This window comes from Lepidochelys kempii, chromosome 14, assembly GCF_965140265.1.
Source record: "Lepidochelys kempii isolate rLepKem1 chromosome 14, rLepKem1.hap2, whole genome shotgun sequence".
NCBI classification, from domain to species: domain Eukaryota; kingdom Metazoa; phylum Chordata; order Testudines; family Cheloniidae; genus Lepidochelys; species Lepidochelys kempii.
Window position 1 is genome coordinate 15,733,152 of NC_133269.1, and position 25,612 is coordinate 15,758,763.

A 25,612-nucleotide genomic window follows, 5' to 3' on the forward strand; every position below is an offset into this window, starting at 1 on the left:
CAGGATCCATCACATGCTGCAGGATAGGGACTGCTGTGGTTTACACATATGTATCCTCTCCACCTAATGTCTTCATTCTCTGTTTAATTTTCCTGTTCTTTGGGGTTTGCACATAAAGAAGTTACTTTTTATGAAAGCAAAATAATTAGATATAAATAAAACTATTTTGCATTCATTTATCTAATGGTGGTCTTTTTGTGCTTTCAACAGAGAAGGGATCTTAGTAGCTGAAACTTTGGAACAGGGACCTACTTATACTCCATTCCATCCAAAGCCAAGACTCATGGGCTGCAAGGAGGAGCCCATTTTAATTTGACTCATTGGGTGCTTAGAGACAATGAACATGCTAGCCTTCCAGAAACTCTAGAAGTTCAAACACTCTGACAACTGAAAAAATCCTTTGCATGTTTTTTTACTGGATGGTACACTATTAACACTGCAGATAAATCCGTGGTTAGTGTTTATTAACAAGAGTTATGTCCTGATTCTAGACTTTTTTTCTGTAATTCTATAATGATGATTGCCCAAGCCTCTAATTATAGAAATACTTTTATAGCTTTTTGTTCTGGTTTAGGACTCAAGAGGAGCTATCCAGCAGTTACAGAAAATGAAACTAAAACTAAAACAAGCTGTGACAGGAAGGCGCATATGCAAAATTCCAAAGATACATGGATCTACTCAGACACATACAGATAATAAAATACAAAGTGCAGACAAAACAAACTTACCAGGTAAAACCTAACTGTTCTGTGTTGCCTTTCATTCAGAGTGTATGTTGGGTTTTCCTAACTGGAGCAAGGAAGAGAACTAGCAGAGGAAACCAGGGTAGTGCCAGGTCTAATTGGTCTAGAAAAAGTCAGTTTGTTTGGCTTAAACCAGTGATTTTCAAATGAGGGTATGTGGAACCACTCCTGGTGGCCCACAGAGCTGGCTGTTCACATGGTGCTGATAATTCCTTGCGTGCAGCTGTAAGTTCCTTTAAAACACAGGTACAAACAGATTAAACATTGACATAATATTACTTTATAAACAAATGTCGTAGCTACTATAGGGATTCTGTGCAATCACAAATGGGAGGGTAGATTAGCTATCCAATAGCACTATGAAAAGTTTAGCTCCCCTGGGTTAAACAGTGCCACAACATCTTAGTCTTAAATGGAGGTGAGTGTGTGTGTGTATATATATAAAACTTTTTATGATTTGAGTATTATTTGATAATCCAACATTTCTCCTTCTACAGGCTAATCACTTACTGTGATTTATTTGTTTATATATTTGGCCTTGTCTAAGCACAAAATTTGTAACTATACTGATATAGTTAAAGTAGTACAACTCCTACAAGTGTGGACACGGTTATACTGTATAAGATACTTATACATTTGATCTTATTCCTGTAAATGTAGGATAAGGAGCTCTTAAACTGTATCAGCATAACTGTGTCCACACTGGGCATTGTAGCAGTGTAACTATTTAGGTTAAAAAAAAATCACACCCCTAAGGTCAAGTTTACATTCAAAAGTTAAGTCAACCCAACTGCGTCACTCATGGGTGTGAAAAATCTGCACCCCAACGACCTAGTTAAACCAAGCTAACCACTGGTGTAGACAGTGTTAGGTCAACAAGAGAATTATTGACTGTTGGGGAGGTGGATTAACTACTGCAAGGGGAATACCCCTACCCTCTCTGAAGTGAGTGACTATGCTGAAGTGTAGCTGTACTGCAATAGCATTTTGATTGTAGACATTACCTAACCAAAATAGTTATACTGATACAAAAACTGTGTAGACCAGGCCTAACAGTTTAATATTAACATTGTTTAATTTGTGCATAGTGGCCAAGTTAAAATGAAAGATGTTCCTCTCATAAATCCTTGTGCTCTTTCCCTCTCTTCCTCAACTCTAAATAGCCCAGTGGGTTTAATAATTATGTGTTGAGCCTGAGATATCAAAATTCTGTGTACAAAGGCTTACATCATCTCCCCATGGAAGAAGATAATTTACACGCAAAACTCTGCAAAATTCCTGAGGAAATGTTCCTTTCGGGAGAGGTTTTTTTCTCCCTTGGAAGGCATGAAAGGTGTGTACAATAACCCAACATTGATACAGAATCTGGGGTTAGCTATAAAGAGGCAGCTTCTCCATACAACTCTCTCCATCTTTCTCAAATCGAGTGTGCTGTTATTTATTCATTGCCTATTTTTGGACCTTTTCTGCCTTGTGGGGTAAGGTAAGCAGTACAGAGAAGGGAAATGTAGAAATTAACACTACAGAATCCAGCAGAATGTCATGCAGAAGCTGAATGTCTGTCTTTTGTTTGGTTTCAGAGTAGCAGCCGTGTTAGTCTGTATTTTCTTTTTGTCTTTTGTTTGTAAGTAGGGGAGGGAGAGAAAATGAAGTTGTATACAGAAAATACCCCCCTAATCCTCTGCAAACCAACTCATCCATGACCTTCACAAAAGCCGTGTGTCCCAAAACATACACTATTCACAAAGGTCTTTCTCTCAATTTACTGTAGGAAAAAAAGTCAATTGTTGTCAGGACAATACTTAAGGACCACGTTTATTACAAAGTCTACTGTTTAAAAAATCAGTAGATTACAAGGTATTACAGCAATGGCATGTCTCCCCACATCCTATTTTACCATAACTTGGAATAATTCTATTTTTATTTTTTTATTACTTAGATGGATAATGTCTATTTTAAAGTTTTTTTTTCAATTTAGAGCTATTTAAATTTTCACCATTGTTTTAATTAAGCCCATGATTTCCCACAAGTTGTCAACATCACATGTGAATATATACACTGTAAAGAGCCTTGAATCAAACTCTGATAAGTTCTCAAGCAGCATTTTCTTACTTTGCCTATGTATACATTTGTATTATTGAAAATATTTTTTTCACTGGTTTGTGTGGGTGGGTGTGCATAGTGAACTCTACATTTACCAATGACCTTTCTAACCACAACCCTCCCTTATCTGGGCTGTGGTTACAGGTCTGAATCTCTAGTGTATGCACCCCACTTAATCTGCACTACTTCCATGTCCCCACTGAACTACCAGCTCTTTCCCCTGCCTCCAGAAGGTGCAGAGCTAGGCTTCCCAGGGGCAGCAGAACTACAACTTCCATCAAGCCCCTCGCTGAAGGAAGTCCAGGGCAATGTCCGCACAGTGCCCCTGGGAGTTGTAGTTCTACAGGCCGGAAGCCTCGCCAAGCTGTGTCCCGGGTTGGTGGAGTTTGCGCGAGCGCCCGGCCTTCAAATCCCATCATGCTTTGCGCACCGGGGCGGTAATGGCGGCGGCGGCGCCTGCGCATTGCGGTCTCCGTGCGGACCGCGCAGAGTGAATAATAAAGTCTCCTCGGCGGTAGCGGCGGCGGAGGGAGCGGAAGGCAGGAGCATGTCGAAGGGCCCGGTGGCGAGCGGCCCCCCTGCGGCCGGGCCAGCGGCCCCCGCCAGCGCGTTGCAGGCGCAGCCCGAGAAACCGCAGCACTACACGTACGTAGCGAGAACACCCGCCGCCGCCGCCCTCCGCCCGGCGCCCGCCCGCGCGCCACACACGCCTGACGTCAGCGGGCAGCGTGCGGCACGCGCGCACGGAGACCAACAGCCCGCCCGGCACCGGCTGGAACCGGCCGTGGCCGGCGCGGGCCGGTGGGATCCCGCCTTAGGGGAGGGGGCGGGGCAGGGCAGGGCAGGGATTGAAGTGACTCACCTTACCCCCACGCGCATACTCCCACACGCACTGACCATGATGCACTGGGGCCGCCCCTCTCCCCCCCCCCCCCGCCTTGCCTCCGGGGTTCTCGGGGTCTCCTTTGTACCCCCTTTATCAGGTTGTTTTTCCCCCCAGTGAGGCTGCCTGGCTCCTTTCCACATGGTGGGGCTGTTGTTGCAGAGTGTGTCACCCCCAGCAGAAGGGTGGGTCACCCCCATTTTGAGTCTGTTTCCCTCCCCCACCCCCTAGCTTCTCTTGGCTGGGTGCATCTGCTCTAATTGGAGTACATTGCCTTTCCCCCCACCTCAGGAGGGTGTGTTGGCCCTAAGGCCTGAGCACATCAGTCCTTTGCCCCCATCCTTGGTGTGGGTGACTGTTGTGTTGAGCATGTCCGTCCATGTGTTGTGCCTCCCCTGCCTCACGAACACATTCATGACAAATAATGCTTGGACAGGTCACATGCCCAGCAACTAGGGACAGGCCCCATGGCAGGTCATATATTCACATGTGGACCTGTGAAGGAGACATCACTAAGGGTTTTCTCACACGCCCATGAGGAAAACATTTAGAAGGTCTAGGTTCCCACCCCCATCAGAGAACTGTCATTACACCTTTCTATGGAAATACCAGAAGGCCATGTTGCACGCACATACCCCCGAGGGAAACCTTACTAGAGCACGTCACGTGCGGAATTCCTCATTAGAACATATCTCGCCCGCATGCCCCGAAGGAACTGTCACTTGAATGTTTTGCATGTGCACATGTGGGAAAGATCACTGGTGTGTCACAGCCCCATCCATATGTGGCAAATGTTACACAAGTGTCTCCTTCTCTTCAAGGAGCTATGGCAGAGTATGTTACTCTTCCTCCTTCCCCCCATGCTCCCATTACACTGAAGCATGACTCCTCCATGAAAGAAATATTGCTAGTGTGTAGCATCCCTCACTAGAGTGTGTTTCTCCGTGTGGGAATTATTGCTAGAGCATGTTTCCCCAAGAATACAAAAATATCATTAGTGTGTTGTTCAGTGCTCCTGGCCAATGGTGTTCCCTTGGTGGCTGAAGTATACAGGTTGGAAGCGGTGGCAATAAAGTTCATTTTTCTTTTTTAAATAGGAAGAAGATGGAAGGGTTAAGTGGCGGGAGCATCATGGTGAGGGGAGGGTTGGTGATGGGGGCAATGAGGGTAGAAATAACTGGCAGTTCTTGGACCTCCTCTAAAAATATTAGACTGGAACTGTGCCCTCTGAAGAAAATATCCCTGAATTGTGTCACCCTTCTCCTTAGGGTGCGTCGGCTTCTAGAAGGAAAAATCATCAGAACAAATTACCCATATCACTAGTGTGTGTAACGGTGGACTTTTTCTTGCTAGAAAATAATAGTTTGCATTTCTGTAGCTCCTTTTATTCACTGAACCTAATGTGTTTTACAAGCACTGTATCACACAACACTCACGCCTGTTACACTGGAGTAAATTTAGGTATACCAGGGTTAAGTAATCTGCCTGCAAGAAATCACAAAGTCAATCTGTAACAGATCTGGGAATAGAATTTAGGAGTCCTAACTCACAGTCACCTCCAATAACCACTAATCTCAATTTCCCAACTGTAGTCTTCAGGGCACTTGCTGGGTGATTTACAGAGAGCTGCTTGGCCATATTGTGCTGGCTCTCCATATTACCAGCCACTTCAACAGATGTAGATCTTAGAATCTTTTGAATGTACTGCAAATAAAGAGAATCTAGCTTAGCTCTCTCTGTTAGGACCACAGCTAGAAAGGTGGAGGAGAGGAAACAGGAGCTGTTCTTGGGGACTGAAGGTCACCAGTGGGAGTGAAACTATCAGTCATGAGTGGGAGGGGAATGTCCGCATGAAAAAGAAATTAGGTAGCTAGATGGTTATGTCTGATATAGCATGGGGAGAAGCAGACCACATGGTTCTTAAGCATACCCACAAAAGTTGGGGAAAAGGGAACAAGTCAGCAAGAAATCACGTGCAGTGGAAGAGAAACCAGGCAACAGGAAAATTGGAGGGGAGAGAAGAAGGGGACCAAGTGGTAGAGAAGAATGGGGAAGGGGAATGGAAACAACAAAATAGAGAAAAATTTGTGTGATTAACTTTTTTCAAAGAGGACAAAAACACTTGCATGAAAGGCAGCTAAAAATATTTCTATATATCCATGAAAGCAATTGCTGTAGTTACCACAGGAATGTTGAGGTGACCTGCATGCTTGCAGGATGAGAAGGGAAGTGTGTGTGAAACTACCTCTTAAGATGTGATTCGTACTATAAGAAGCTTGAAAATTTATAAACTAGAGCACATCACGTCATAAACTCTTTTTATAATATATGGGAACCTATTTTGATTGCTCTTTGTTATGTGAACATGCTATAACATTGAAATCTCTCCTTGCACTTTTTTTGTTCTTTTTGGTTTTGTTTCAGTAAAAGGACGTTACGGTCACAAATTGTAAATTCAAATAGAATTAATTATCCACATCCTGTGCTGTCCTCTGGGAATGGGGGCGATACAGGAAATCTCTGTCTTAAAGAATTTTGGTTGTGTTTATTAGGAAATGTTCCGATTTCCTTATTGGTATTTTCTCAAATGTTGGCAGTATTGATATGTAATCTAATTTACTTTGAACTGTGGTTCCATATCTGGAATGGAGCTCCTCTTTATTTGCTCTAGAACAACAGCGAAAGGAAACATGAAACAACAGTTGTTGCTAATACACACCTTTTGCTCTGCTCCTTTTGTTAGTTGACCAAGAGCCTTATAAAATCTTAGCTTTGACATTAGTGGCAATTGTAACACGTAGCTGGAAGTGAAGTACATTAGTACATTGTTACGTGTGCCAACGTTCCCTATTTGAGTGAGAGATCTCATGGTTTTCCCCTGGGGATTTATTTTCTTATTCAAATCTCTTAATTTTGGAAATTGCAGAATTCAGATGAATAGTAATTTTAGAAGTACCCCACTGTTTTTAAGTTCTCTCTGGGTTTATTGAATTAGCCGATGGTTCCTTGTGATCCTGCTTTAATTGCAAGAGTACGGTGATGTCATTAAGATACCCAAACAAGGCTTCAGGTTTCTGCAGGCTGGCTGGATGTGTTGTTACAATGAAGTGTTTCATGTAACATCTTTGTTGGTCAGGCTTTAGGTTACCATTAACAGAAGGAAAAATACTTTTCATGTGTTCTGCCAAACCTCAATCAAATATTTTAAATAGTTTATGGAAATACCTGTGTGTTTTGCATTATTTCACATTGTTTCTTATGTTTAACTGGTATAATTATCGTCTTAGGTACCCACAATCTGCAAATCAGAATAGAGGTTGGGTTCGAAGAAATTAAAGCAAGTGATCAATTGTGTTAGAAAACCAATCGTCATGTAGTGAAGATTTTGTTTTGACTTAGTCAGCCTAGTCCATCTGGATGTTATTGAGCTCTGTTTAACTGTGTGATAAGGGTTGTGGACTTGTTTATCCCTCTTGTGAAGTCCAGAAAAGTGAAAATGGAGTGATACTTTCTTCTGCACATGTTCTCACCTAAGTGTCAGATTGTTTGAGAACTTTGCAGAAAGCCAAACATTCAGATGTGGGTGAGATTTGATGAGATTCGTGAATGTATCCATTCTAGTGTGCTCACATTTATTTTGAACAGTAACCCCTTTTCCCATCCTACTTCCCCAGAGAACACCTTGGTTCAGGCCCAGGTGATCTAAATATTTTCTAGCTGAGTTATAAACCCTTTGGGGCATAGATTGTGGATATATTTTCACTGCAGAGTTAACACACATTATCTACACTCGAGGTACTCCCTTCAAGTTAGCCTTGATCAAGTGCAGCACTGCAAAATAACACTGCTGTGTTATTTTGTGCTATGGACAAGCTGCTCTGTCCATACTGGGACTACACTCGCTTGTGAGTGACACTAAGACTTCTGGGAGCATATCCCATGTTTCTTATTACTAAGTAAGCTGATTGCACTATGAATTGTTTTGCAGTGTATTGTGGGAGAACTAGTCTGCCCTTGCTGGGCTCACAAGGGGATTGGGGGAAGGCACTAGCTGGATAACTAGCACCACTCAAGGAATGCTAGCCTGCATCCGCTTTGCATACCGGTTGTGTGAGAAGTTAATGCCTACATTAAAAGCATCACTGCGCTCGATTTAACGGTTTTTATATGTGGATGGGAGTTGAGTTAGGTGCAACCAAGATATGCCCGGTGCTTTTGCATGTATTTGCACAGTGCCCAGCACAATGGGTTCCCAATGGGTGCTACTGCTATATAAATATTATATCATAATAAGAAATCTGATCCCACTATTTTTATGTGGGTTTGGAATTCCTTTGAACAGTTTAGCAAACAATCTTATGTTTATATTCTTACTCATAAATAATCACATTTTCATTTTTTTACAAGCATGCCATTAAAATAATTTTTTGAAAAAAAGTCTGAAGTGTTTGCGGTTCCTGAGCCCTTAAGATTTAAGACCACAACTCTTATCATTGAGCAGAGATGACCAGATGAATATGCTGTGTAAATAGTTCTGACTTTATATGCACAAACTGTCTGTTTCTGAAAATATGATTAAAAATCAACAGTGCGTTAGATTTATACTTTCAGTGAAGTTATTACCTGCAGTGGACTTCACACCCTTTAGTCTTCTCCTATAAGTGGGTCTACTTTTTAAGTCACCCTTTCAGTATGACCAGAAATGTTCTTTACTTATAAGCAGTTTGTTTAAAATTGTTTAATTTTATTTTTTTCAAAAGTTACCTTATATACTCTTAAAACAAACAGATCTCTAAAAATAATATTTATTATTATTTATATTATATATATTAATTATTATAATTATAATAATTATTTATTAAAAATAATAAATGATTGGCCTAATTCAGTTCTGTTATACTGGTTACTCCCTTTAAATCAATACAGTTACTTTGGATTTATGCTTGTGTAACAGCAGAATTTGGCCACATTTAAAAAGAGACAGGTACATTTTAAAGACAGCTTGCAACTCACTAATAACTCTTGAGATACCTGGAAGAAACCAAAATACCTATTGTTATAAAATTTAAAACAAGGAACTGCTACTCTCTGCTGTATTGTGTTGTCTGTAAATGTCTATTTACATTATTGGGCAAGTACAGGCTGGTTTATTGGCTGACTGAACCGCCTTGAAAGCAATTCCATCATGTATTGTTATTAGGAAGTGTGAACTGTAACAGGGAGGTGAAAATGTGAAGTACTGGAGCAGTTGCAAGAAATGTAGCATTCACAATGTATGTTTACTATAGAAAATGGTTACAGAGACAAGCTGGAAACCAGTAGTTTCTTGACCATATACTCACAGACTTTAAATATAATTAGGTGGTTTTGGTTTGTTTGTTTGTTTGTTTTTGGGGTGGGGGGATGTTTAATGTTTTAGGCCTTGATCCTGCATTGGGATTGAAGTCATTGGGGCTCCATGCAGGGCAGAGGTTCCCAAACTAGGTTAGCAGCTTGTTCAGAGTAAGCCCCTGGCGGGCCACGAGATGTTTTGTTTACCTGAGCGTCTGCAGGTACGGCCGCTCGCAGCTCCCAGTGGCCACGGTCTCGCTGTTCCCGGCCAGTGGGAGGTGCGGGAAGTGGCGCCATCACTTTGGCTGGGAATGGCAAACTATGGCCACTGGGAGCCGCGAGCAGCCGTACCTCTGGACAGTCAAGTAAACAAAGCATCTCGCAGCCCACCAGGGGCTTACCCTGAACAAGCCGCGAACCAAGTTTGGGAACCCCTGATGCAGGGGAACTTCTGTGTCTTGCTGAGCTCCATTGATTTATGCTTTACTTGTATGCAGCTCCATTGACTTAAAACACAATATGTGATTGGGGCCTTTGTTTGGAAGACTATAGTTTTCAGAAGATTGACTGATCAATTTTGTCCTTTTGGAAGTCATGTCAACATCTCAAAATTGTCAGAGAATTCACATCATGGTGACCGTTGTGTAGAATATGAACTAGTGCTGTGCAGATGACGGAAGTTCCATTTCAGGAAGGATTTCAAGATGTTTAAACTTGGCTTCATTCCGAATAGGAATGAAAACTGAAATTTTTGAAATTCTCCATGAAGGAAAATTCTGGGGAAAAAAAACTTGTTTTGGGTTGATCAAAACATTTTGTTTTGACAAAATTAAAATATTGTTTTTCATTTCTATTTCAGTTTTTTTTACTTTTCTGTTATATAATGCAAAAGTAAAAATTAGAAAAAAACAGTTGTGAAACTCAAAAAAAAAAAAGTTTCATTAAAAAAATGTCAAAACAGGACTTTTTGACATTGCCAGGACTTTTGTTTTCAGTTTTCTTCCAAAATTAAATTCCAGCAAAATTGGCTCGATTTCAAGAAGCTTTTCAGTTTCAACAGAACTGTGTATTCAGATGGAAATGGTTCTATCAATGTTTTTCTGACCAGCTCTAGTACAGAATTACTCTTCTTATTATACCCCTTGTAGAGTGAAGGCCAACTTTTATTGTAAAGTTTTGCTCATTCTGAATTGTGTGTGTATCTCTCCAGCAAATGTAATCCCCCAGCATTTTAGAAAACTTGATAATACTTCAGTCTGCTCTTGGTTCTCTGTATGCCATCAACTAACTTCCAGTCAGAATGTTTCTCTGTATAGACTTTTGACTTAACCTGGCCAGTTTTTAATCCTAGGCAATACAAAATTTTTACAAGACTAGCTTCCCAAAAGCAATTTTATGTGGGGATGTAATAGTAGCTTCATAAATTAAGATTTTTCAAAGAAACTAGCTGGAATATGTATGTAAATTATAGAAAGCCACAGGGCAGATTTTTAAAGGAGTTCTTGCCAATTGGAGCAATAATTTTCAAATTATTTCTTTAAATTAATTTTCTAATGCACAGTTGTATATAAACAGGACATATTGACATCCAAGTCACATTGAAACCACTGGCACCCTAATCTGTAGTGCTTTAGGTGCATGTATTCACAAAATGCTCCGTGCAGTCCTGCTCCTGCTTCACACGCACAGATCCCATCAACTAGAACTCCATCCTCTAGTCCCAATCTGAATTCATGTCTGATTCCTATCTTAGCAGGCTATGGAAGATATGGAATTTCCTAACTGCCTTGCCCTGTTCCCTTCTTAGGAACTTGTTTTTGTTTTCAGGTATCAGGAGAAGTGGGGAGGTTGCTACAGTCTGGTACTTTCCCAAACTTTCTTTGTGTACTTGAACAGTACTAAAATAGTTAACACTGTTGACATTTAAAGTATCACAGTCAGAGTTAACATCCCCTTGAAATGAAAAGGAGCAATTTACACTTTTCTTAGCGCTGTGGTTTCAAGCTGTCTTCTGCAGACATCACTTCCTCACTTGGTTCACATTTCTAAGATTATTTTTGCAACAATAAAAGCTCTAGTCTTAATTTGTTTTTTAAAAAGAAGAAATCATAAAATCTGAAGCACAGTGGTGCAGATAAAAGTATTGGTTTGCTGAGCAACAGCAAAGTGGCCTAGTTTTTAACCTTTTTGAAAAGAGTCACAGATCACCAAAAACTATTGAATAGAATGCGCTTTTTACTGGTACCTGTAGGATGGGAACCTACACAAGTTTCAGGAAGGAGCTTCTTAGAGCCCTGCAAAAATCTAGGGCCAGCATTTGGTATCGTGATGAGCAAAACTACTAACAAAATTTTGTAGAGCTCACTGATTTATTAAGATTATAATTAATGGGTTTATTTTTCAATCCTTTTGTGCCCATAACTCCCATTAAGGTCAGTAGGCATTACACACACACAGAGGGGAGAATAGATTCCCAAGATAGTACCTGATGATTAATTACAAAAGAATCTGAATTTATTATGAAGTCAAGATTATTTTACTGGTTGGTTCTTTTTCTTTTTGATCCAGCTATATTACGTACTAAAGATGGCTGTCCATCAATCCATATCCATACACTAGAAGAGCTGTCTTTTCTTGCAGCATTCAAAGGACTGTGAGATATCGGTAAAAGCACTTGGATTACCATCACAACAGAGAAAACCCTGGGTGAACACTCTAGAGCATGATACACAATCTTTGCAGCATAAAATACCACACTGGCAACTTTCAATGATCATGAGGGCCACACCTAATTTGCATATACATTTATATACTATTTTAATCTGAAATAAACGCAAACTTTTGTTATCGAGTGCTGGAAGTGTCCACTATGCTTTATAAAAACACAAAGTATGATTTGTGGGTTGCAGGGAAATGAATATCAATTGAAAGACTGGCACTGCTTCCCTTAAACCATCTTATTGATGTCTGGCTTTATCTTTGTGTTGGCTATGTGTGATACAAAATGCAGGTTCATATCTGATAGGTAATCACAGTGTTTTGATTGAAATTCACAGTAGAAAATATCTGTTCACAACTGTACACCTGTCCAAAGAAGCTACCACAAATCTGACATTCAGCAGGCAAAGTAACAAATTAATACATTTCCTTCACAAAACTCGGATTAGACTGGATTGGAGCATTGTAAATCAATCATTTCTTGTGGAACTTTTATCCTCTTCTGGTTCAGTTGAGTATGATCTGGTCTGCAAACAATTTATAAATTATCTATCTATTTTGTTTGGGAGGGAGTCTCTGAATCATTGGCCAAAATACTCTTGAAGATTCTTTGTCTGTTCATCATAGGCATGATTATTGGTCTTGTATTTCTTGAGAATTTGTTGGTAAAATAGAGAGTGAGAAAGGTTGGTCTACTTACTGTAAATGTCTGTAAAATAGTTTGTAGCTGAAAACCAGTCTGTGCTTTGCCACAGCTCAGTAATAAGTATCTGAAAACAATATTTATTTGAGGTGGCCTCTGCAAATTCCCACATATGGGATACTGAGCTTTGGAACTTTTGGAGAGCAGAAGAAGTGACATAGTGGTTAACACACTTGTGCCTAGCCTATACCAGCTATGTTGGTGCTAAACCAGTAGTGGGAGAATTGCTGTGTAGAAAGATATATTGGAACCAGGGATCATGATTTACACAACACAGACCTATATGGTCTTTTTCAGCTGGTCTTTACTAGACCTTTTTACCTTGAACAAATTGATTTAGTACCTGAAGTTAACTGGTAATATGTTTATGAAGGCCAGTAGGCACTCCCCACATGTTTGATCCAGGCTACAAATATTTAGGGAAAGAACAAACATCTGTAGTCTGGATCCAATTAACTTGAGGTAAAAAATAGTCCAGTGTAAACACACCTTTAACAACCATACTAGAGGAGCATGTTAGCTGGATATTTCTGCTAAACCATCAGCAGTAAAATAGTTAATGATGTTGACATTTAAACTGGTGTTCAGATATGATGATGATAAGCAAGAGATAAACTCTAGATAGATAAAATTTTTGTGATTAAGTTTCAGAGTTTACCTATCGTTGAGATGAACGGGTGCCATTCAGACCTCAACAAGAGGCTATGTCTTCAGTATTGGCCAGGTTTTCACCAAGAGCTGGTCTACACTGAAAATTTACATTGGCATAGCTACATCTTATACCCCTGAGAGATATAGTTAAGCCAGTTTAAGTCCCCATATAGACAGTGCTAGTTGACAGAAGAATTCTTCCATCAACCTAACTACCGCCCTCAGCAAGGTGGATTACCTTTACAGACCGGAGAACCCTTCCTGTTGCTGTAGCAAGGGCTTGTCAACACTTAAACGCTACAGCAACACAGCTACGCCATTGCAGCTGGACTGCTGTAGCACTTCAGTGTAGCCACTAGCTACACTGACGGGAGGCGTTCTCCCGTTGGCATAGGTAATCCACTTCGCCAAGAGTTAGTAGCTAGGTCAATGTAAAAATTCTTCCATCCACCTGGTGCTGTCTACGTGGGGACTTAGGTTGGTTTAACTGCACTGGGCAGAAGCATGGATTTTTCAGATACCGACTGACATAACTAAGCTGACCTAATTTTCTAGTGTAGACCAGGCCTTACTGTCCAGTTCATAGGCTCAAAAGGGTCCCAAAGCATCTGTGACATTTCAGCTAAACGTTCTGCAGTCTAAAGTGAGGGCCAACAACAGGTTCCTCTAGATTGGGAAAATAAGTCATATTTGAAAACATGGTAACTAATGTTATTTTAAGCATAAGTTTGCTTTTATTGTAGACAGGTCAAGTCATGTTTAAAAACCTGTTAGGGTTAACCACAACCAACTAACTCATTTTAAAACACTATATGCCCTGCCTAAATTAGGTGCCAAGTTGTACTTAAAATCATGTTAGTTAATATGTACTCAGACATTGTTAGATTGGGCAAAATAAGTCAAACCGAAAGAAACCAAAAGGCAGACTACATATGGGGTTTTGGCTTGTGCACAACAGCTTGTAAAGACACTTCTGCTCTGAAATATAACATTGCAGCTATGGGCTAATCCAGGGGTCTCAAACACGTGGCCCGCAGGCCACATGCGACTCGTGGAGTTATTTGCTGCGGCCCGCCAAGCTCCCCGTGCCCCTCCACCCCCCCCCCCGGAGTTATTTCCTGCGGCCGCCAAGCTCCCCTCACCCACCGCCCTCCCTCCGCCCAGCGCACCGCGTCCCCGCTCCTCTTCCTATCTCTAGGCACTTCCCGGGAGGGAGGGAGGAGGAGTGGGGAGCCACATGCTCAGGGGAAGAGGTGGAGAAGAGGCAGGACAGGGGTGGGGATTTGGGGAAGGGATTGGAATAGGGGCAGGGAAGGGGTGGGAAGAGGCGAGGCAGGGGAAGGGCCTCATGGAGAGGGCAGAGTTGGGGTGGGGACTTTGGGGAAGGGGTTGGAATGGGAGCTGGGAAGGGGTGGGGCCTCATGGAAGAAATGGAGTGGGGGCAGGGCCGGGGCAGCAGAGGGGAGGGCTTTTGTACCTTTATATGAAAAGGTGTCAGGGATGTGGCCCTTGGGCCAGTGTACTAGTCCTCATGTGGCCCTCTTGGTGATTTGAGTTTGAGATCCCTGGGCTAATCTATGCACAGACTTGCACTGGTTTAGTTAAACTGGTATAGTTAAAACAGGGCAAACCCTTGCGAAAACACTCTTAGATCTGTATAAAAATTATTATATTGGAGCTTGGCCATGTAACTTTCAAGCTTAACCAATATGTCAGATTTAAATAAATTTTAGAATGCCCCCACAGAAAGTTGCACCAATTTTAACTAAGTTGGTTTAAAATTGTGCAGTTAAACCAGTGCAACTTTGTACGTAGGGCAGGCCTATAGAAGGTGTACACTGTGAACATGAACTTTCTTCCATTGATACCCTATAGGCCCTGACTTCAGTGCAACTTTAACCCAAGTTTAGCCAGCCAGGCCTGTGTTTATGGGAAAAGTAAGCATGGTTTTCAATTGAGTTAGCATAGCATGATTGAAAAACACATCTTTTTTGCCCATCAGTATAAAGTTTGGAAGGATGGTTGGCTGTGAACATGATTTGTGCCCCCACAAAATATGGTCAGAACTTGGCTAGTAACAATGGAAGTGAACAGTGTTTTGCCCTTGCCAATGGCTTTTGTTGGCCTGTGACTGTCTTCCTGTAAGGGTTTTGGCACCTTTTTTTTAGGGTTTTGGTTTTTTTTCTTTTTCAGTATAGACCATCCCTCTCTCCCCCCACAACTGTACCTATGTAACTGTGTTGGTTGGTCCTCCTTCCTCCTAGCTGTCTGTGAAATAGGACATCCCAGAACATGTTGCCACACATGGTATTGTTGCCACTTTGTGTGTATGTCCTACAGGTATTCTGTCATCTGCTGAAGCATTATGGTATATCTGCCCACATTTCCCCAGAATGCACAAGTATAAATACAGGCACCATAGGTGGTATGGAGGCACAAACTGATGATTGTATTATGAAGAAATCTGCTTTGCGGACACAGCCATGTTTGTTGTAAACAGTTCAGACAGCAGCATCACAAATGTTTCAAAAACAGTGTGGCAGACAGTCCTTACTGTAGGTGTGGTCAGCAGTTATCCGTGCATGCAATTTGAAATGTGTGTAGCTGAAGACTTAGCTGGGACAAAATACATCTGTAACACTGTAAATGACTGTTTTTAAATGTTTTCCTTACTGGGAGTGAATCTAGGTCTGAAGATCTGGTTAATGGACAGAACTTTGAGTGCACATCAGTATGAGCCATGGCTTTAACTAGGGCCCTACCAAATTCATGGTCCATTTTGGTCAATTTCACGGTCATGGGATTTTAAAAATCGTAAATTTCATGATTTCAGCTATTTAAATCTGAAATTTCACGGTGTTGTAATTGTAGGGGTCCTGACCCAAAAAGGAGTTGTGGGAGGGTCACAAGGTTATTGTAGCGGGGGGGTTGGTACTGCTACCCTTACTTCTGGGCTTCTGCTGGTGGTAGTTCTGCCTTCAGAGCTGGGCAGCTGCAGAGCGATGGCTGCTGGCCGGGAGCCCAGCTCTGAAGGCAGAGCCGCCACCACCAGCAGTGCAGAAGTAAGGATGGCATGGTATGGTATTGCCCCCTTATGTCTGTGCTGCTGCCTGCAGAGCTGAGCCCTTCGTCAGCACCTCCCACTCTCCGGCTGCCCAGCTCTGAAGGAAGCAGTGCAGAAGGAAGGGTGGCATGGTATGGTATTGCCATCCTTACTTCTGCATTGCTGCTGGCGGGGTGCAGCCTTCAGAGCTGGGCACCCAGCCAACAGATGCTGCTCTCCGGCTGCCCAGCTCTGAAGGCAGCGCAGAAGTAAGGGTGGCAATACCGCGAGCCACCTAAAATAACCTTGTGACCCCCCCCCTTGCAACTCCCTTTTTGGTCAGGACCCCCAATTTGAGAAACGCTGGTCTTCCCTGTGAAATTGGCATAGAATAGGGTAAAAGCACACAAAAGAGCAGATTCCCAGGAGGAGACCAGATTTCACGGTCCGTGATGTGTTTTTAATGGCCGTGAATTTGGTAGGACCCTATCTATAACTTTACTCAAAAACAGAAAGTGGAGTATGTACTTGTCTGTCTTCAACTGTGACATAATCACTTGAAAATACTAGATGTGTACTTCCATCTCCTTTAAAATTGTGGGAGAATATGGTGCTCATGAAAATAAGAAGCAGGTGCTAAATGTGAGAGACACTTCTTTCAAGATCTGTAACGCCTTGAAATTTCCCTTATTATAGGCTCCGACACAGCTTTACCAGTATACCTAACGCTTCGCGTGGCCTTGGACATGTCACTTGACCCATCTGTCCCTCAGATTCTCAGTCAATAAAGTGGTAGTACTAGACTGCTGTTATCAGACAGAGGAATTGAGAGGTTAAATTAATTGATCTGTGATGTACTTTGAGATCTTAAAATGGAGGTACTTTACAAGGCCAAAATATTTTCATTGAACGTCCTGTTCTTCTATACCTGGGACCTTCTTGAGCAGAGTCTTGTGAAATCTGGCAATTTGCATGGTAGATTTTTGTAGACCCTTAGACTGGCAGTATTGTCAAGAGTTGATGGAGGAGGGGAAATATAACAGCTCTGAAATCACATAGCACTGTTTGCAGTGTGACCTCTTTTCAGTTGGTGGTTCAATTTATTTAGAAGATAAAGAAGATACTGAGGCATGTGAAGGCTGTAATCTTGACAGATGCAAGCTCAATGGACTCTCTTTTCTCACACTTCTTCCCCCTCCCATCCTGCATTCATAGTTTGCCTCTTGTTTTCATAACATGATCCATTTCATTTTCTTCTAGTTTAAATGCTGTATAATCTTTTCAAGAGTTTCAAAACTGTCCCTATCTGTGGGGGATATGGGGAAGAAAATTGGCTAATGCTTATATATATTTCAATAAGAAAGGATACATTTGTATTTTGTGTAAGGAAGATGTGTGGAAGAGGGAGAATTCAAAGGCAGTTCTTGGTCTGCTGCAAAATGGAAAGGTCTGGCTCACTATGGTTGGTTGTATGGGAAAGGACCACTATTTTCAGATTTAGGGGGAGTCCAAAAATAGAATTTCTTGCAAGACTGTAACTGTTTCAGCAAGATTGTTTTGTGTAATGTCTCCCTGCCAACACATTTGCACCAATTAAGAACTAACATGCCTGTTGCAGTGAGGCCACAGAGGAATATGAGAAAAAAAACAGGGATGCTGTGTCTACGAGCAGTAGAAATTGAGGGGGAATACTAGCAAAATCTGCACAGGACTTTCCTTCAAATCATGATGAAAGCCAGCCAGATTTTTGCCAAAAACTTTTTGTCATTTGGCTTTCAACTCTGTTGGCCCTGTAGCCTCTATTTTAATATCAGTTTGCACCATAAAAACACTTGGTTTCAAACCAGTGCAAGTCACTTTTTATACTACACTTCTCGTGCTAGTCTACACTAGAGGTTTTTCCTAGTATAACTACACTAACGCAAAAAACCCTGTGTAGCTGAGGCACCTTGTAGCTGACAATACTGTATATCTCATTCTTGCTCTAATTTTTGTAGACAGTGTTTTAGCAAGGATTAGTCAAATAATTTATCTAATGACCAGGCTTACTCTCTATCACAATATTGCAGAAGACCCAGTCTCTGTTCTCTAGTATTCTGTTCCCTAGTGTCTTTGCAGGAGCTGAAAGAATTTTGATTAGGAGGAGTATAGGACAGGGGTGGGCAAACTTTTTGGCCCAAGGGCCACATCTGGGTGCAAAACTGTATGGAGGGCCGGGAAGGGAAGGCTATGCCTCCCCAAACAGCCTAGCTTCCCGCCCCCCGACTGACCCCCTCAGAAATCCCCACCCATCCAACCCCCCCCCCCGTTCCTTGTCCCCTGACCGCCCCCTCCTGGGACCCCCACCCATGCCCGCCCCACAGAACCTCTGCCCCATCCAACCGCCACCTGCTGCCTGTCCCCTGACTGCCCCCTGGGATCCCCTGCCCTTACCCAACCCCCTTACCATGCTGCTCAGAGCAGTATGTCTGGCAGCTGCTCCGCCCGGCCATAGCTAGTCATGCTGCTGCTCTGCGCTGCAGGAGCGCACAGCCCCACTGCCCAGAGCACTGCCCGCATGGCGGCATGGCTGCGGGGAAGGGGCTAGCCTCCCCAGCCAGGAGTTCAGGGGCCGGGCAGGACGGTCCCGCAAACCGGATGTGGCCTGCGAGCCGTAGTTTGCCCACCTCTGGAAAAGGAGGACTGAGACTAGAGAAGAACTTTGGGGGGTGAGGTGAGGGGACTTACTGAAAGGATTTGGGAGGTGAGGGTTGGGGGTGCATGACAGGGAGGTAGGGCTTGGGTTTTTTATGGTGTGGGAAGGAGAAGAGTTTGGAAAAGTTGTTTGCTTGTCTCCTTTGACTTCCAGAGTCCTCCAACTCTTCTCACTTCAGTTTTCTATATTCCCTTGTCCCAACACACAGACGGTTGGCACACCCTCCCTTCTTCAGGGCCGGCTCCATAGCCCACTGAAGTTAGTGGGAGTCTTTCTGTTGATGTGAAAGGGCTTTGAATCAGGCCTTTAATAAGGAATTTAGGGATCACCTGCCTTGATGCGCTACCAGCCCACTTCCCTGATTTGAGATCACCCCACCAGGCTTCGGCATGCCTCATTTGTTACACCCAGTGCATACATGATACAGTATAGCATTTGGCAGGCAGTGCATGGCATTAAGAAAGCTGGATCCTGTAATACTGTAAGGTGGGGAGAGGAGTATTGTATAGTATGGAGGCACACAGCCAAAGGGCAGAAAGAGCTTGGCCAGTCAGCAGATTATAATGAAAGTGGGACAAAGCCCAGGTTTCACTATAATCAATCAGGGCCGGGGTGAAAGTAACTTAAAGGATTTACCGGTTCTCCAGATTCCTTAGGAGGGGGAGGGGCCTCAACCGGAAGAGGCGGGGTCTTTACATCCCCAGGCCCTTTAAATCAAGTAAAGGGCCCGGGGCTGGGACTGTGCTAGCAGCACCTGGGAGCCTCGAGCCCTTTAAATCACCCCAGAGTTCCCAGTTGCAGAGGCGGCTGGGAGCGCTGGGGCTCGGGGGTGATTTAAAGGGTCCCAGGGCTCCAGTAGCTCGGGTGGCAATTTAAAGGGCTCCAGAGGGTAGCAGCAGTGGGAGCCCCGGGCCCTTTAAATCGCCACCCAAGCCCTGCTGCCAGCACCCTGGGATAGCAGTGACAGCCGGGGGCTCTGGCGGTGATTTAAAGGGCCAGGGGCTCCTGGCTGCTGCTACTGCAGCAGAGCCGCGGGCCCTTTAAATTGTCGCCGCGACCCCCGGGGCTCCAGCAGCAGGGCTCTGGCGGCAATTTAGAGGGCCTGGGGCTCCAGATGCTGCTGGGAGCCCCAGGCCCTTTAAATTGCTGCCTGGGGACGCCGATCCGCCCTGGTACGGCGCACAGGCTCTTGCTGGTACACCATATGGGGGCGTACCGGCTTACTTTCACCTCTGATCAGGGCATCATAAACATAGTCAAGTCTTTTCCAGTAAACTGGGACAGCAGTCACCCTGCAGTGATGGGTGAAAGTACCACATTAAGAGGGAACAAAGGCCAGGTTTAAGCTAAAAAGGTAGTTTGACCCAGCTGTGTTACTTGGAGGAGTGTAAAATCCATACTCCTGAGCAATGTAGTTAAGCCAGCCTATCCCCTGGTGTAGACAGCTTTAGGTCAATGAAAGAATTCTTCTGTCAACTTAGCTACTGTCTTTCGGGGAGGTGGATTAACTACAGAGACGGGAGAACCCCTCCCATTGCTGTAATGTATGTCTACACTGAAGTGCTACAGTGGTGCAGCTGCAGTAGCAGTTTAAATGTAGACAAAGCCGAAGTCAGTTTGCCTTTTAGCCTTCTTCCTGTGGAAAGTCCTTTCAAATGAATGGAGTACCCAGCCCCCATTGGATGTTTCTGGTAAGAACATCAGCAACAAAATAGTTAACATTGATATTTAAATTTGTCATAATTGGGCTTTAGACTTAATGCTATGTTGAGAGGAATGGGGAGCATCTCACCCTTCTCTGACACAATAACACTTTCTGGTTACATTTTGAAGCCATCATTACAGCCAGAAAGACTAGAAATGTAATCTTGTTTCAAATGAAAGCTTATATTGTGCAGAAAACATTGAGGATATAAAAACAAAAAAACCTTGAATCTTGTAAATATTCAGAAATTCAGCACAGGTGGCTTTCTAGTGACCAGACCAAAGGGAAATAAGATCTAATAAAGTACAATAAAATAAAAGATTCAACCCATTCCTGTTGGATTGCCTTTACTATATTTCCACCCACCAAACCACTTGGGGGTCTGGAACATCAGTACTTTTCTGACACTGATGTTTCTATTTAAACTTCCTTTGAAAGGCAGTGGAGGAGCAATGATGGCCACCTTTCTAAAATCAAAGGCTTTGAGTCGATGTAAGTCTAGTTATCCCCTCCCCTAGAAGATCCCTTTGCTGTTGGATGATCCAGGTACCTGAATTACCTCCATCATCAGCCCTATTTCATAATGTCACCATGTAGCTTTGGCCTATCACTAGGGCCTGTTTGTCCACCTTGAGAATACTTCACATGTCTATAGTGTTTTTCTTCTTAGGAACTTGGCATGCTTTACAAACAGCAAGCCTCACAACAATTCTTATGCGTTAGGAAAGTAACTCCATTCACAGATGGGAAAACTGAGAAACAAAGGCTAAGGCCTAAAATTTTTTAAATGTCCATTAATCTTGGAATCCTGAATTTGTTGGTGTCCAGATTAATGCTGCTTTGGCCTGGTGTTTCAAATGTGAAATTCTGGTCTTTTAAGGGCCTTTTCCTGCCTCCACAACTCAAGATTCTTCTGGGTCCCCTCCTTCCATGCTCTGCCCACTCAAATGGTTTTGGCCCAATCCTGCAAATACTTAAGCACATGCATAACTTTCCTTACATGTGTAGTGCCATAAACTTAACTATGTTCTTGAAATACTCATGTCAAAATTCTCTCAAAAATATATTGTCTAAGTGGAGAGGAAAAATTTGCATGAGTGGGGAAAAGCCATGAAGCCTACAATTTTTTATGTTTAAGGTTAGCATTCATTTTTGTAAATGCAGAAATCTATATATCTTTTTGAGTTGTGCACAGGGTAAACAGATATGCTGCTGCCCGATTGATTCAGTCCTTTCAGGCCATATCTTTGACTGGGATAGAAGGTGTAATGTTATGTTAGTTAGTAGCATTCTGAATGGATATGAGCAGGGCTAGAATGTATTTGTCAAGGCCAGAGAAAAAGATGGTGTAGTAATCGAGACAATAAGATAAGAGCCTAGATGAGGGTTTTAGCTGTGTGGATGTATAGGAAAGGCTGTCTCTTTGAGATGTTATGCAGAACTGGCAAGATTTAGGCCTAGCCTAGATGTAAAGAACTCAAGCGGCAGATGAGGTGTGGTTACAGGCCTGAGTGATGGGCAGGGGGGTGGTGGTGTCCACAGTAATAGAAGAAAAGAGGCAGGGGAAAGGGCTTGAGGGAAAGATTAAGAGCTCTGTTTTAGTCATGTTGAGTTTGAGCTAATGACTAGACATCCACTAGGAGATGCCAGAGAGAGAGAGAGGCTGAGATTTGAGTTAGGGCAGAAGGAGACAGGCCTGAAGTAAAGTGATAGATCTGAGTGCTTCTATTAAATCTATTAACCCAAACAGTCTGTGAGATTGGACTACAAAGCTGGGGAAGTATCTAACCCCTCCTCTACATTAGACCATGAATCATGGTGGCTCAACTGTTCTTAAAGTTCTACAAAACAATTTGTGTTAAGGGACCAGTAGCCCCTGACGGTTAAAACACATCAGCCTGGCAATGTGGGTAATACTGAATTATTTCTAAATTGTGCCTCAAAGCGGGTTTAGCACAATTCATAAATACATTTAAACATGGTTACATTTTCTTGCAAATATTTTATCACCTTAAATTCGGAGTGATTAAAAAATCTAGCGTTTTGTTTATTTTATAATGAAATGTGCAGTAACTGTGTCCCCTGACATGATTGATCTTGTAGACAAAACTGGTTTGTGCTAGTGTAACCCACACATCGCCTGGGTGTGGTGTTGTGACCCATCCAGTGCAACTGAGACCATTGAGAGAGAAAGAGAAAGAGAGAATGCGTATGCTGTACAGCCTTAGCTAAGTGGCTCTTAGGTCTACAGTACGCGGTTATTTCGGAATTAGCCGAGTTAACTCGAAATAAAACTGGTTCCGTCCACACGACCAAACCTGTTTTTTTGATTTAAAGGGTTCTTTACTCCGATTTCTGTACTCCACCTCGGCAAGTGGAGTAGCGCTAAAATCGAGATCACAATTCCGAGTTACAGGTACTGTGGACACAATTGGACGATATTGGCCTCTGGGAGCTATCCCAGAATGCTCCCTTGTGACCGCTCTGGACAACACTCTGAACTCCGATGCACTAGCCAGGTAGGCAGTAGAAGCCCTGGGAACTTTTGAATTTCCTGTTTGGTCACCATCAGCACAGGTGACCATCAGCACAGTCCACCATCACAGGCGACCATGCAGAGTCCACCATCACAGGGGACCATGCAGAGTCCACCATCTCAAGAGACCACGCAGTCCCGGATTTGCAGATGAGCTCCAGCATGGTCCGAACGGGAGATACTGGATCTCATTGCATGTTGGGCAGACGAATCTGTTATGGCAGAACTACTTTCCAAAAAAAGGAACGCAAATATGTACGCTAAAGTCTCCAGGGCCATGACGGAAAGAGGCTACTCCAGGGACACAGAACCGTGTCGTACAAAAATCAAAGAGCTCAGGCAAGCGTACCAAAAAGCCAGGGAGGCGAATGGGCGCTCTGGGTCACAGCCCCATACATGCCGCTTCTACCGTGAGCTGCATGCAATTATGGGGGGTGACGACACCAGTACCCTACCACTGTCCTTGGACACCTGCAAGGGGGGAGTAGCACGGAGCGAGGAGGATGAGTTTTTGGAGGACGAAGAGAAGGAGGAGGAGGACAGTGCACAGGTGGCAAGTGGGGAATCTGTTTTCCCCCCTAGCCAGGAACTATTCTTAACGCTGGAGCCAGTAGCCTTCCCCTACTCCCAAAGCATGCTCCCGGACCATGACCCTGGAGAAGGCACTTCTGGTGAGGTGAGAGCTTGATCAGAGCCACGCGGTGGGGTTGGGGGGAAACCCAGCCGCTCTGGGCTGTTCGTATTTAGTTTAAAGGGCTCATCCCTTCTCAGAGCCTCATCGGAGCCACACTGGGCTGTTCGCACTTAGTTTAAAGGGTTCATCCCTGCTCAGAGCCTCATCGGAGCCCCGCGGTGTGTGTGTGTGTGGAGGGGTGTTGTGTGAAGCAATCATCCCAGAGAGTCCACAGGCTGCCTGCAAGCTGAATTCTGTTGCCTGGCCGCATGTGATGGCTTACTCACACCAAAGTGGCAGGCACTTCAGTATAAGAGGCAAAATGAGACCTTGTACAGAAAGAACATGTGCTGTGTACTATGAATTGCCTGTTTCACTGAGAAACAGTGTCCCCTTTGTTCTCTAAAATGTATCTTTTAAAATACTACCCTCCCTTTTTCTCCTCCTGCAGCAGGTGCAAATGTTTCAATGCGGCCCCTATCTATTCTGTCCCAGAGGCAGGTCCAGATTAGAAGGCAGAAAAAACGAACAAGGGACGACATGTTTGCTGAGGTCATGCAGTCCTCCTGCACTGATAGGGCCCTGACGACATGTTTGCTGAGCTCATGCAGTCTTCCCATACTGATAGGGCCCAGTTGAATGCATGGAGGCAAACAATTGCGGAGTCGCATAAAGCGTTACATGAATGCGAAGAGAGGAGGGACATGCGCGATGAGAGCAGGCAGGATGCTATGGTCAAGCTCATGGGGGAGCAAACTGACATGCTCCACTGTGTGGTGGATCTAATGCGGGAAAGGCAGCAAGACCACAGATTGCCGCTGCAGCCCCTGAATAACTGCCCTCCCTCCTCCCCAAGTTCCATAGCCTCCTCACCCAGATGCCCAATAACACGGGGGGAGGCTATGGGGACCCACACAGTCAACCCCAGAGGATTGCACAAGCAGCAGAAAGCTGGCATATCCTAAATTTTTCTTTGGTTTCTGGACTTGTCCTTCCCTCCTCCTCCACCCCCCAACCCAATACACCCCCCTCTCCCATCTAGCTTCTGATTTCTCTCAACGTGCAACAAATAATAAAGAACGTTTTTTAAACAATTGTGACCTTATTTCCTTTCATATATATATATATAGAGAGAGGGGGCTGGTAACTTTAAGAGAAACAAACACAACTCTCACACTGTACCCTGGCCGGTCATGAAACTGGCTTTCAAAGCTTCTCTGATGTGCAGTGCGCCCTGCTGCGCTCATCGAATCGCCCTGTTGTCTGGCTGTGCGAAACTGGCCGCCAGGCGAGTTGCCTCAACCTCGCACCCCGCCATAAACGTCTTCCCCTTACTCTCACAGATATTGTGGAGCACACAACAAGCAGCAATTACAATTGGAATATTGGTTGTGCTGAGATCTAACTGAGTCAGTAAACTGCGCCAGCGCGCTTTCAAATGTCCAAACACACATTCTACCACCATTCTGCACTTGCTCAGCCTATAGTTGAACTGCTCCTTACTACTGTCCAGGGTGCCTGTGTACGGCTTCATGAGCCATGGCATTAAGGGGTAGGCTGGGTCCCCGAGGATAACAAGAGGCATTTCAACATCCACAACAGTAATTTTCTGGTCTGGAAAGTAAGTTCCTTCCTGCAGCTGTTCAAACAGAGCAGAGTTCCTGAAGATGCGAGAATCATGCGCCTTTCCTGGCCATCCCACGTTGATGTCGGTGAAAGGTCCCTGGTGATCCCCCCAGTGCTTGCAGCACCATGGAAAAGTACCCCTTGCAGTTTATGTACTGGCTGGCCCGGTGTTCCGGTCCCAAGATAGGGATATGCGTTCCGT

General features: G+C 43.7%; 1 protein-coding gene across 6 annotated transcripts in view; it reads left to right on the forward strand.

The window, feature by feature from the left end:
• The first annotated feature begins 580 nt into the window (after positions 1-580).
• The window catches only part of UNK (unk zinc finger), a 68,222-nt gene continuing 43,190 nt past the window's right edge, over positions 581-25,612 (forward strand). For 2 of the 6 annotated variants that reach the window (XM_073312094.1, XM_073312096.1), the window contains exon 1: positions 3,090-3,491. In XM_073312094.1, coding sequence (XP_073168195.1) covers positions 3,394-3,491 — 98 coding nt within the window. In that variant the 5' untranslated portion in view covers positions 3,090-3,393. Of the gene's footprint in view, positions 732-1,906; positions 2,077-3,084; positions 3,492-25,612 lie in introns of those variants that run through there. The other 4 variants (XM_073312099.1, XM_073312098.1, XM_073312095.1 and 1 more) reach the window with 4 other exon arrangements.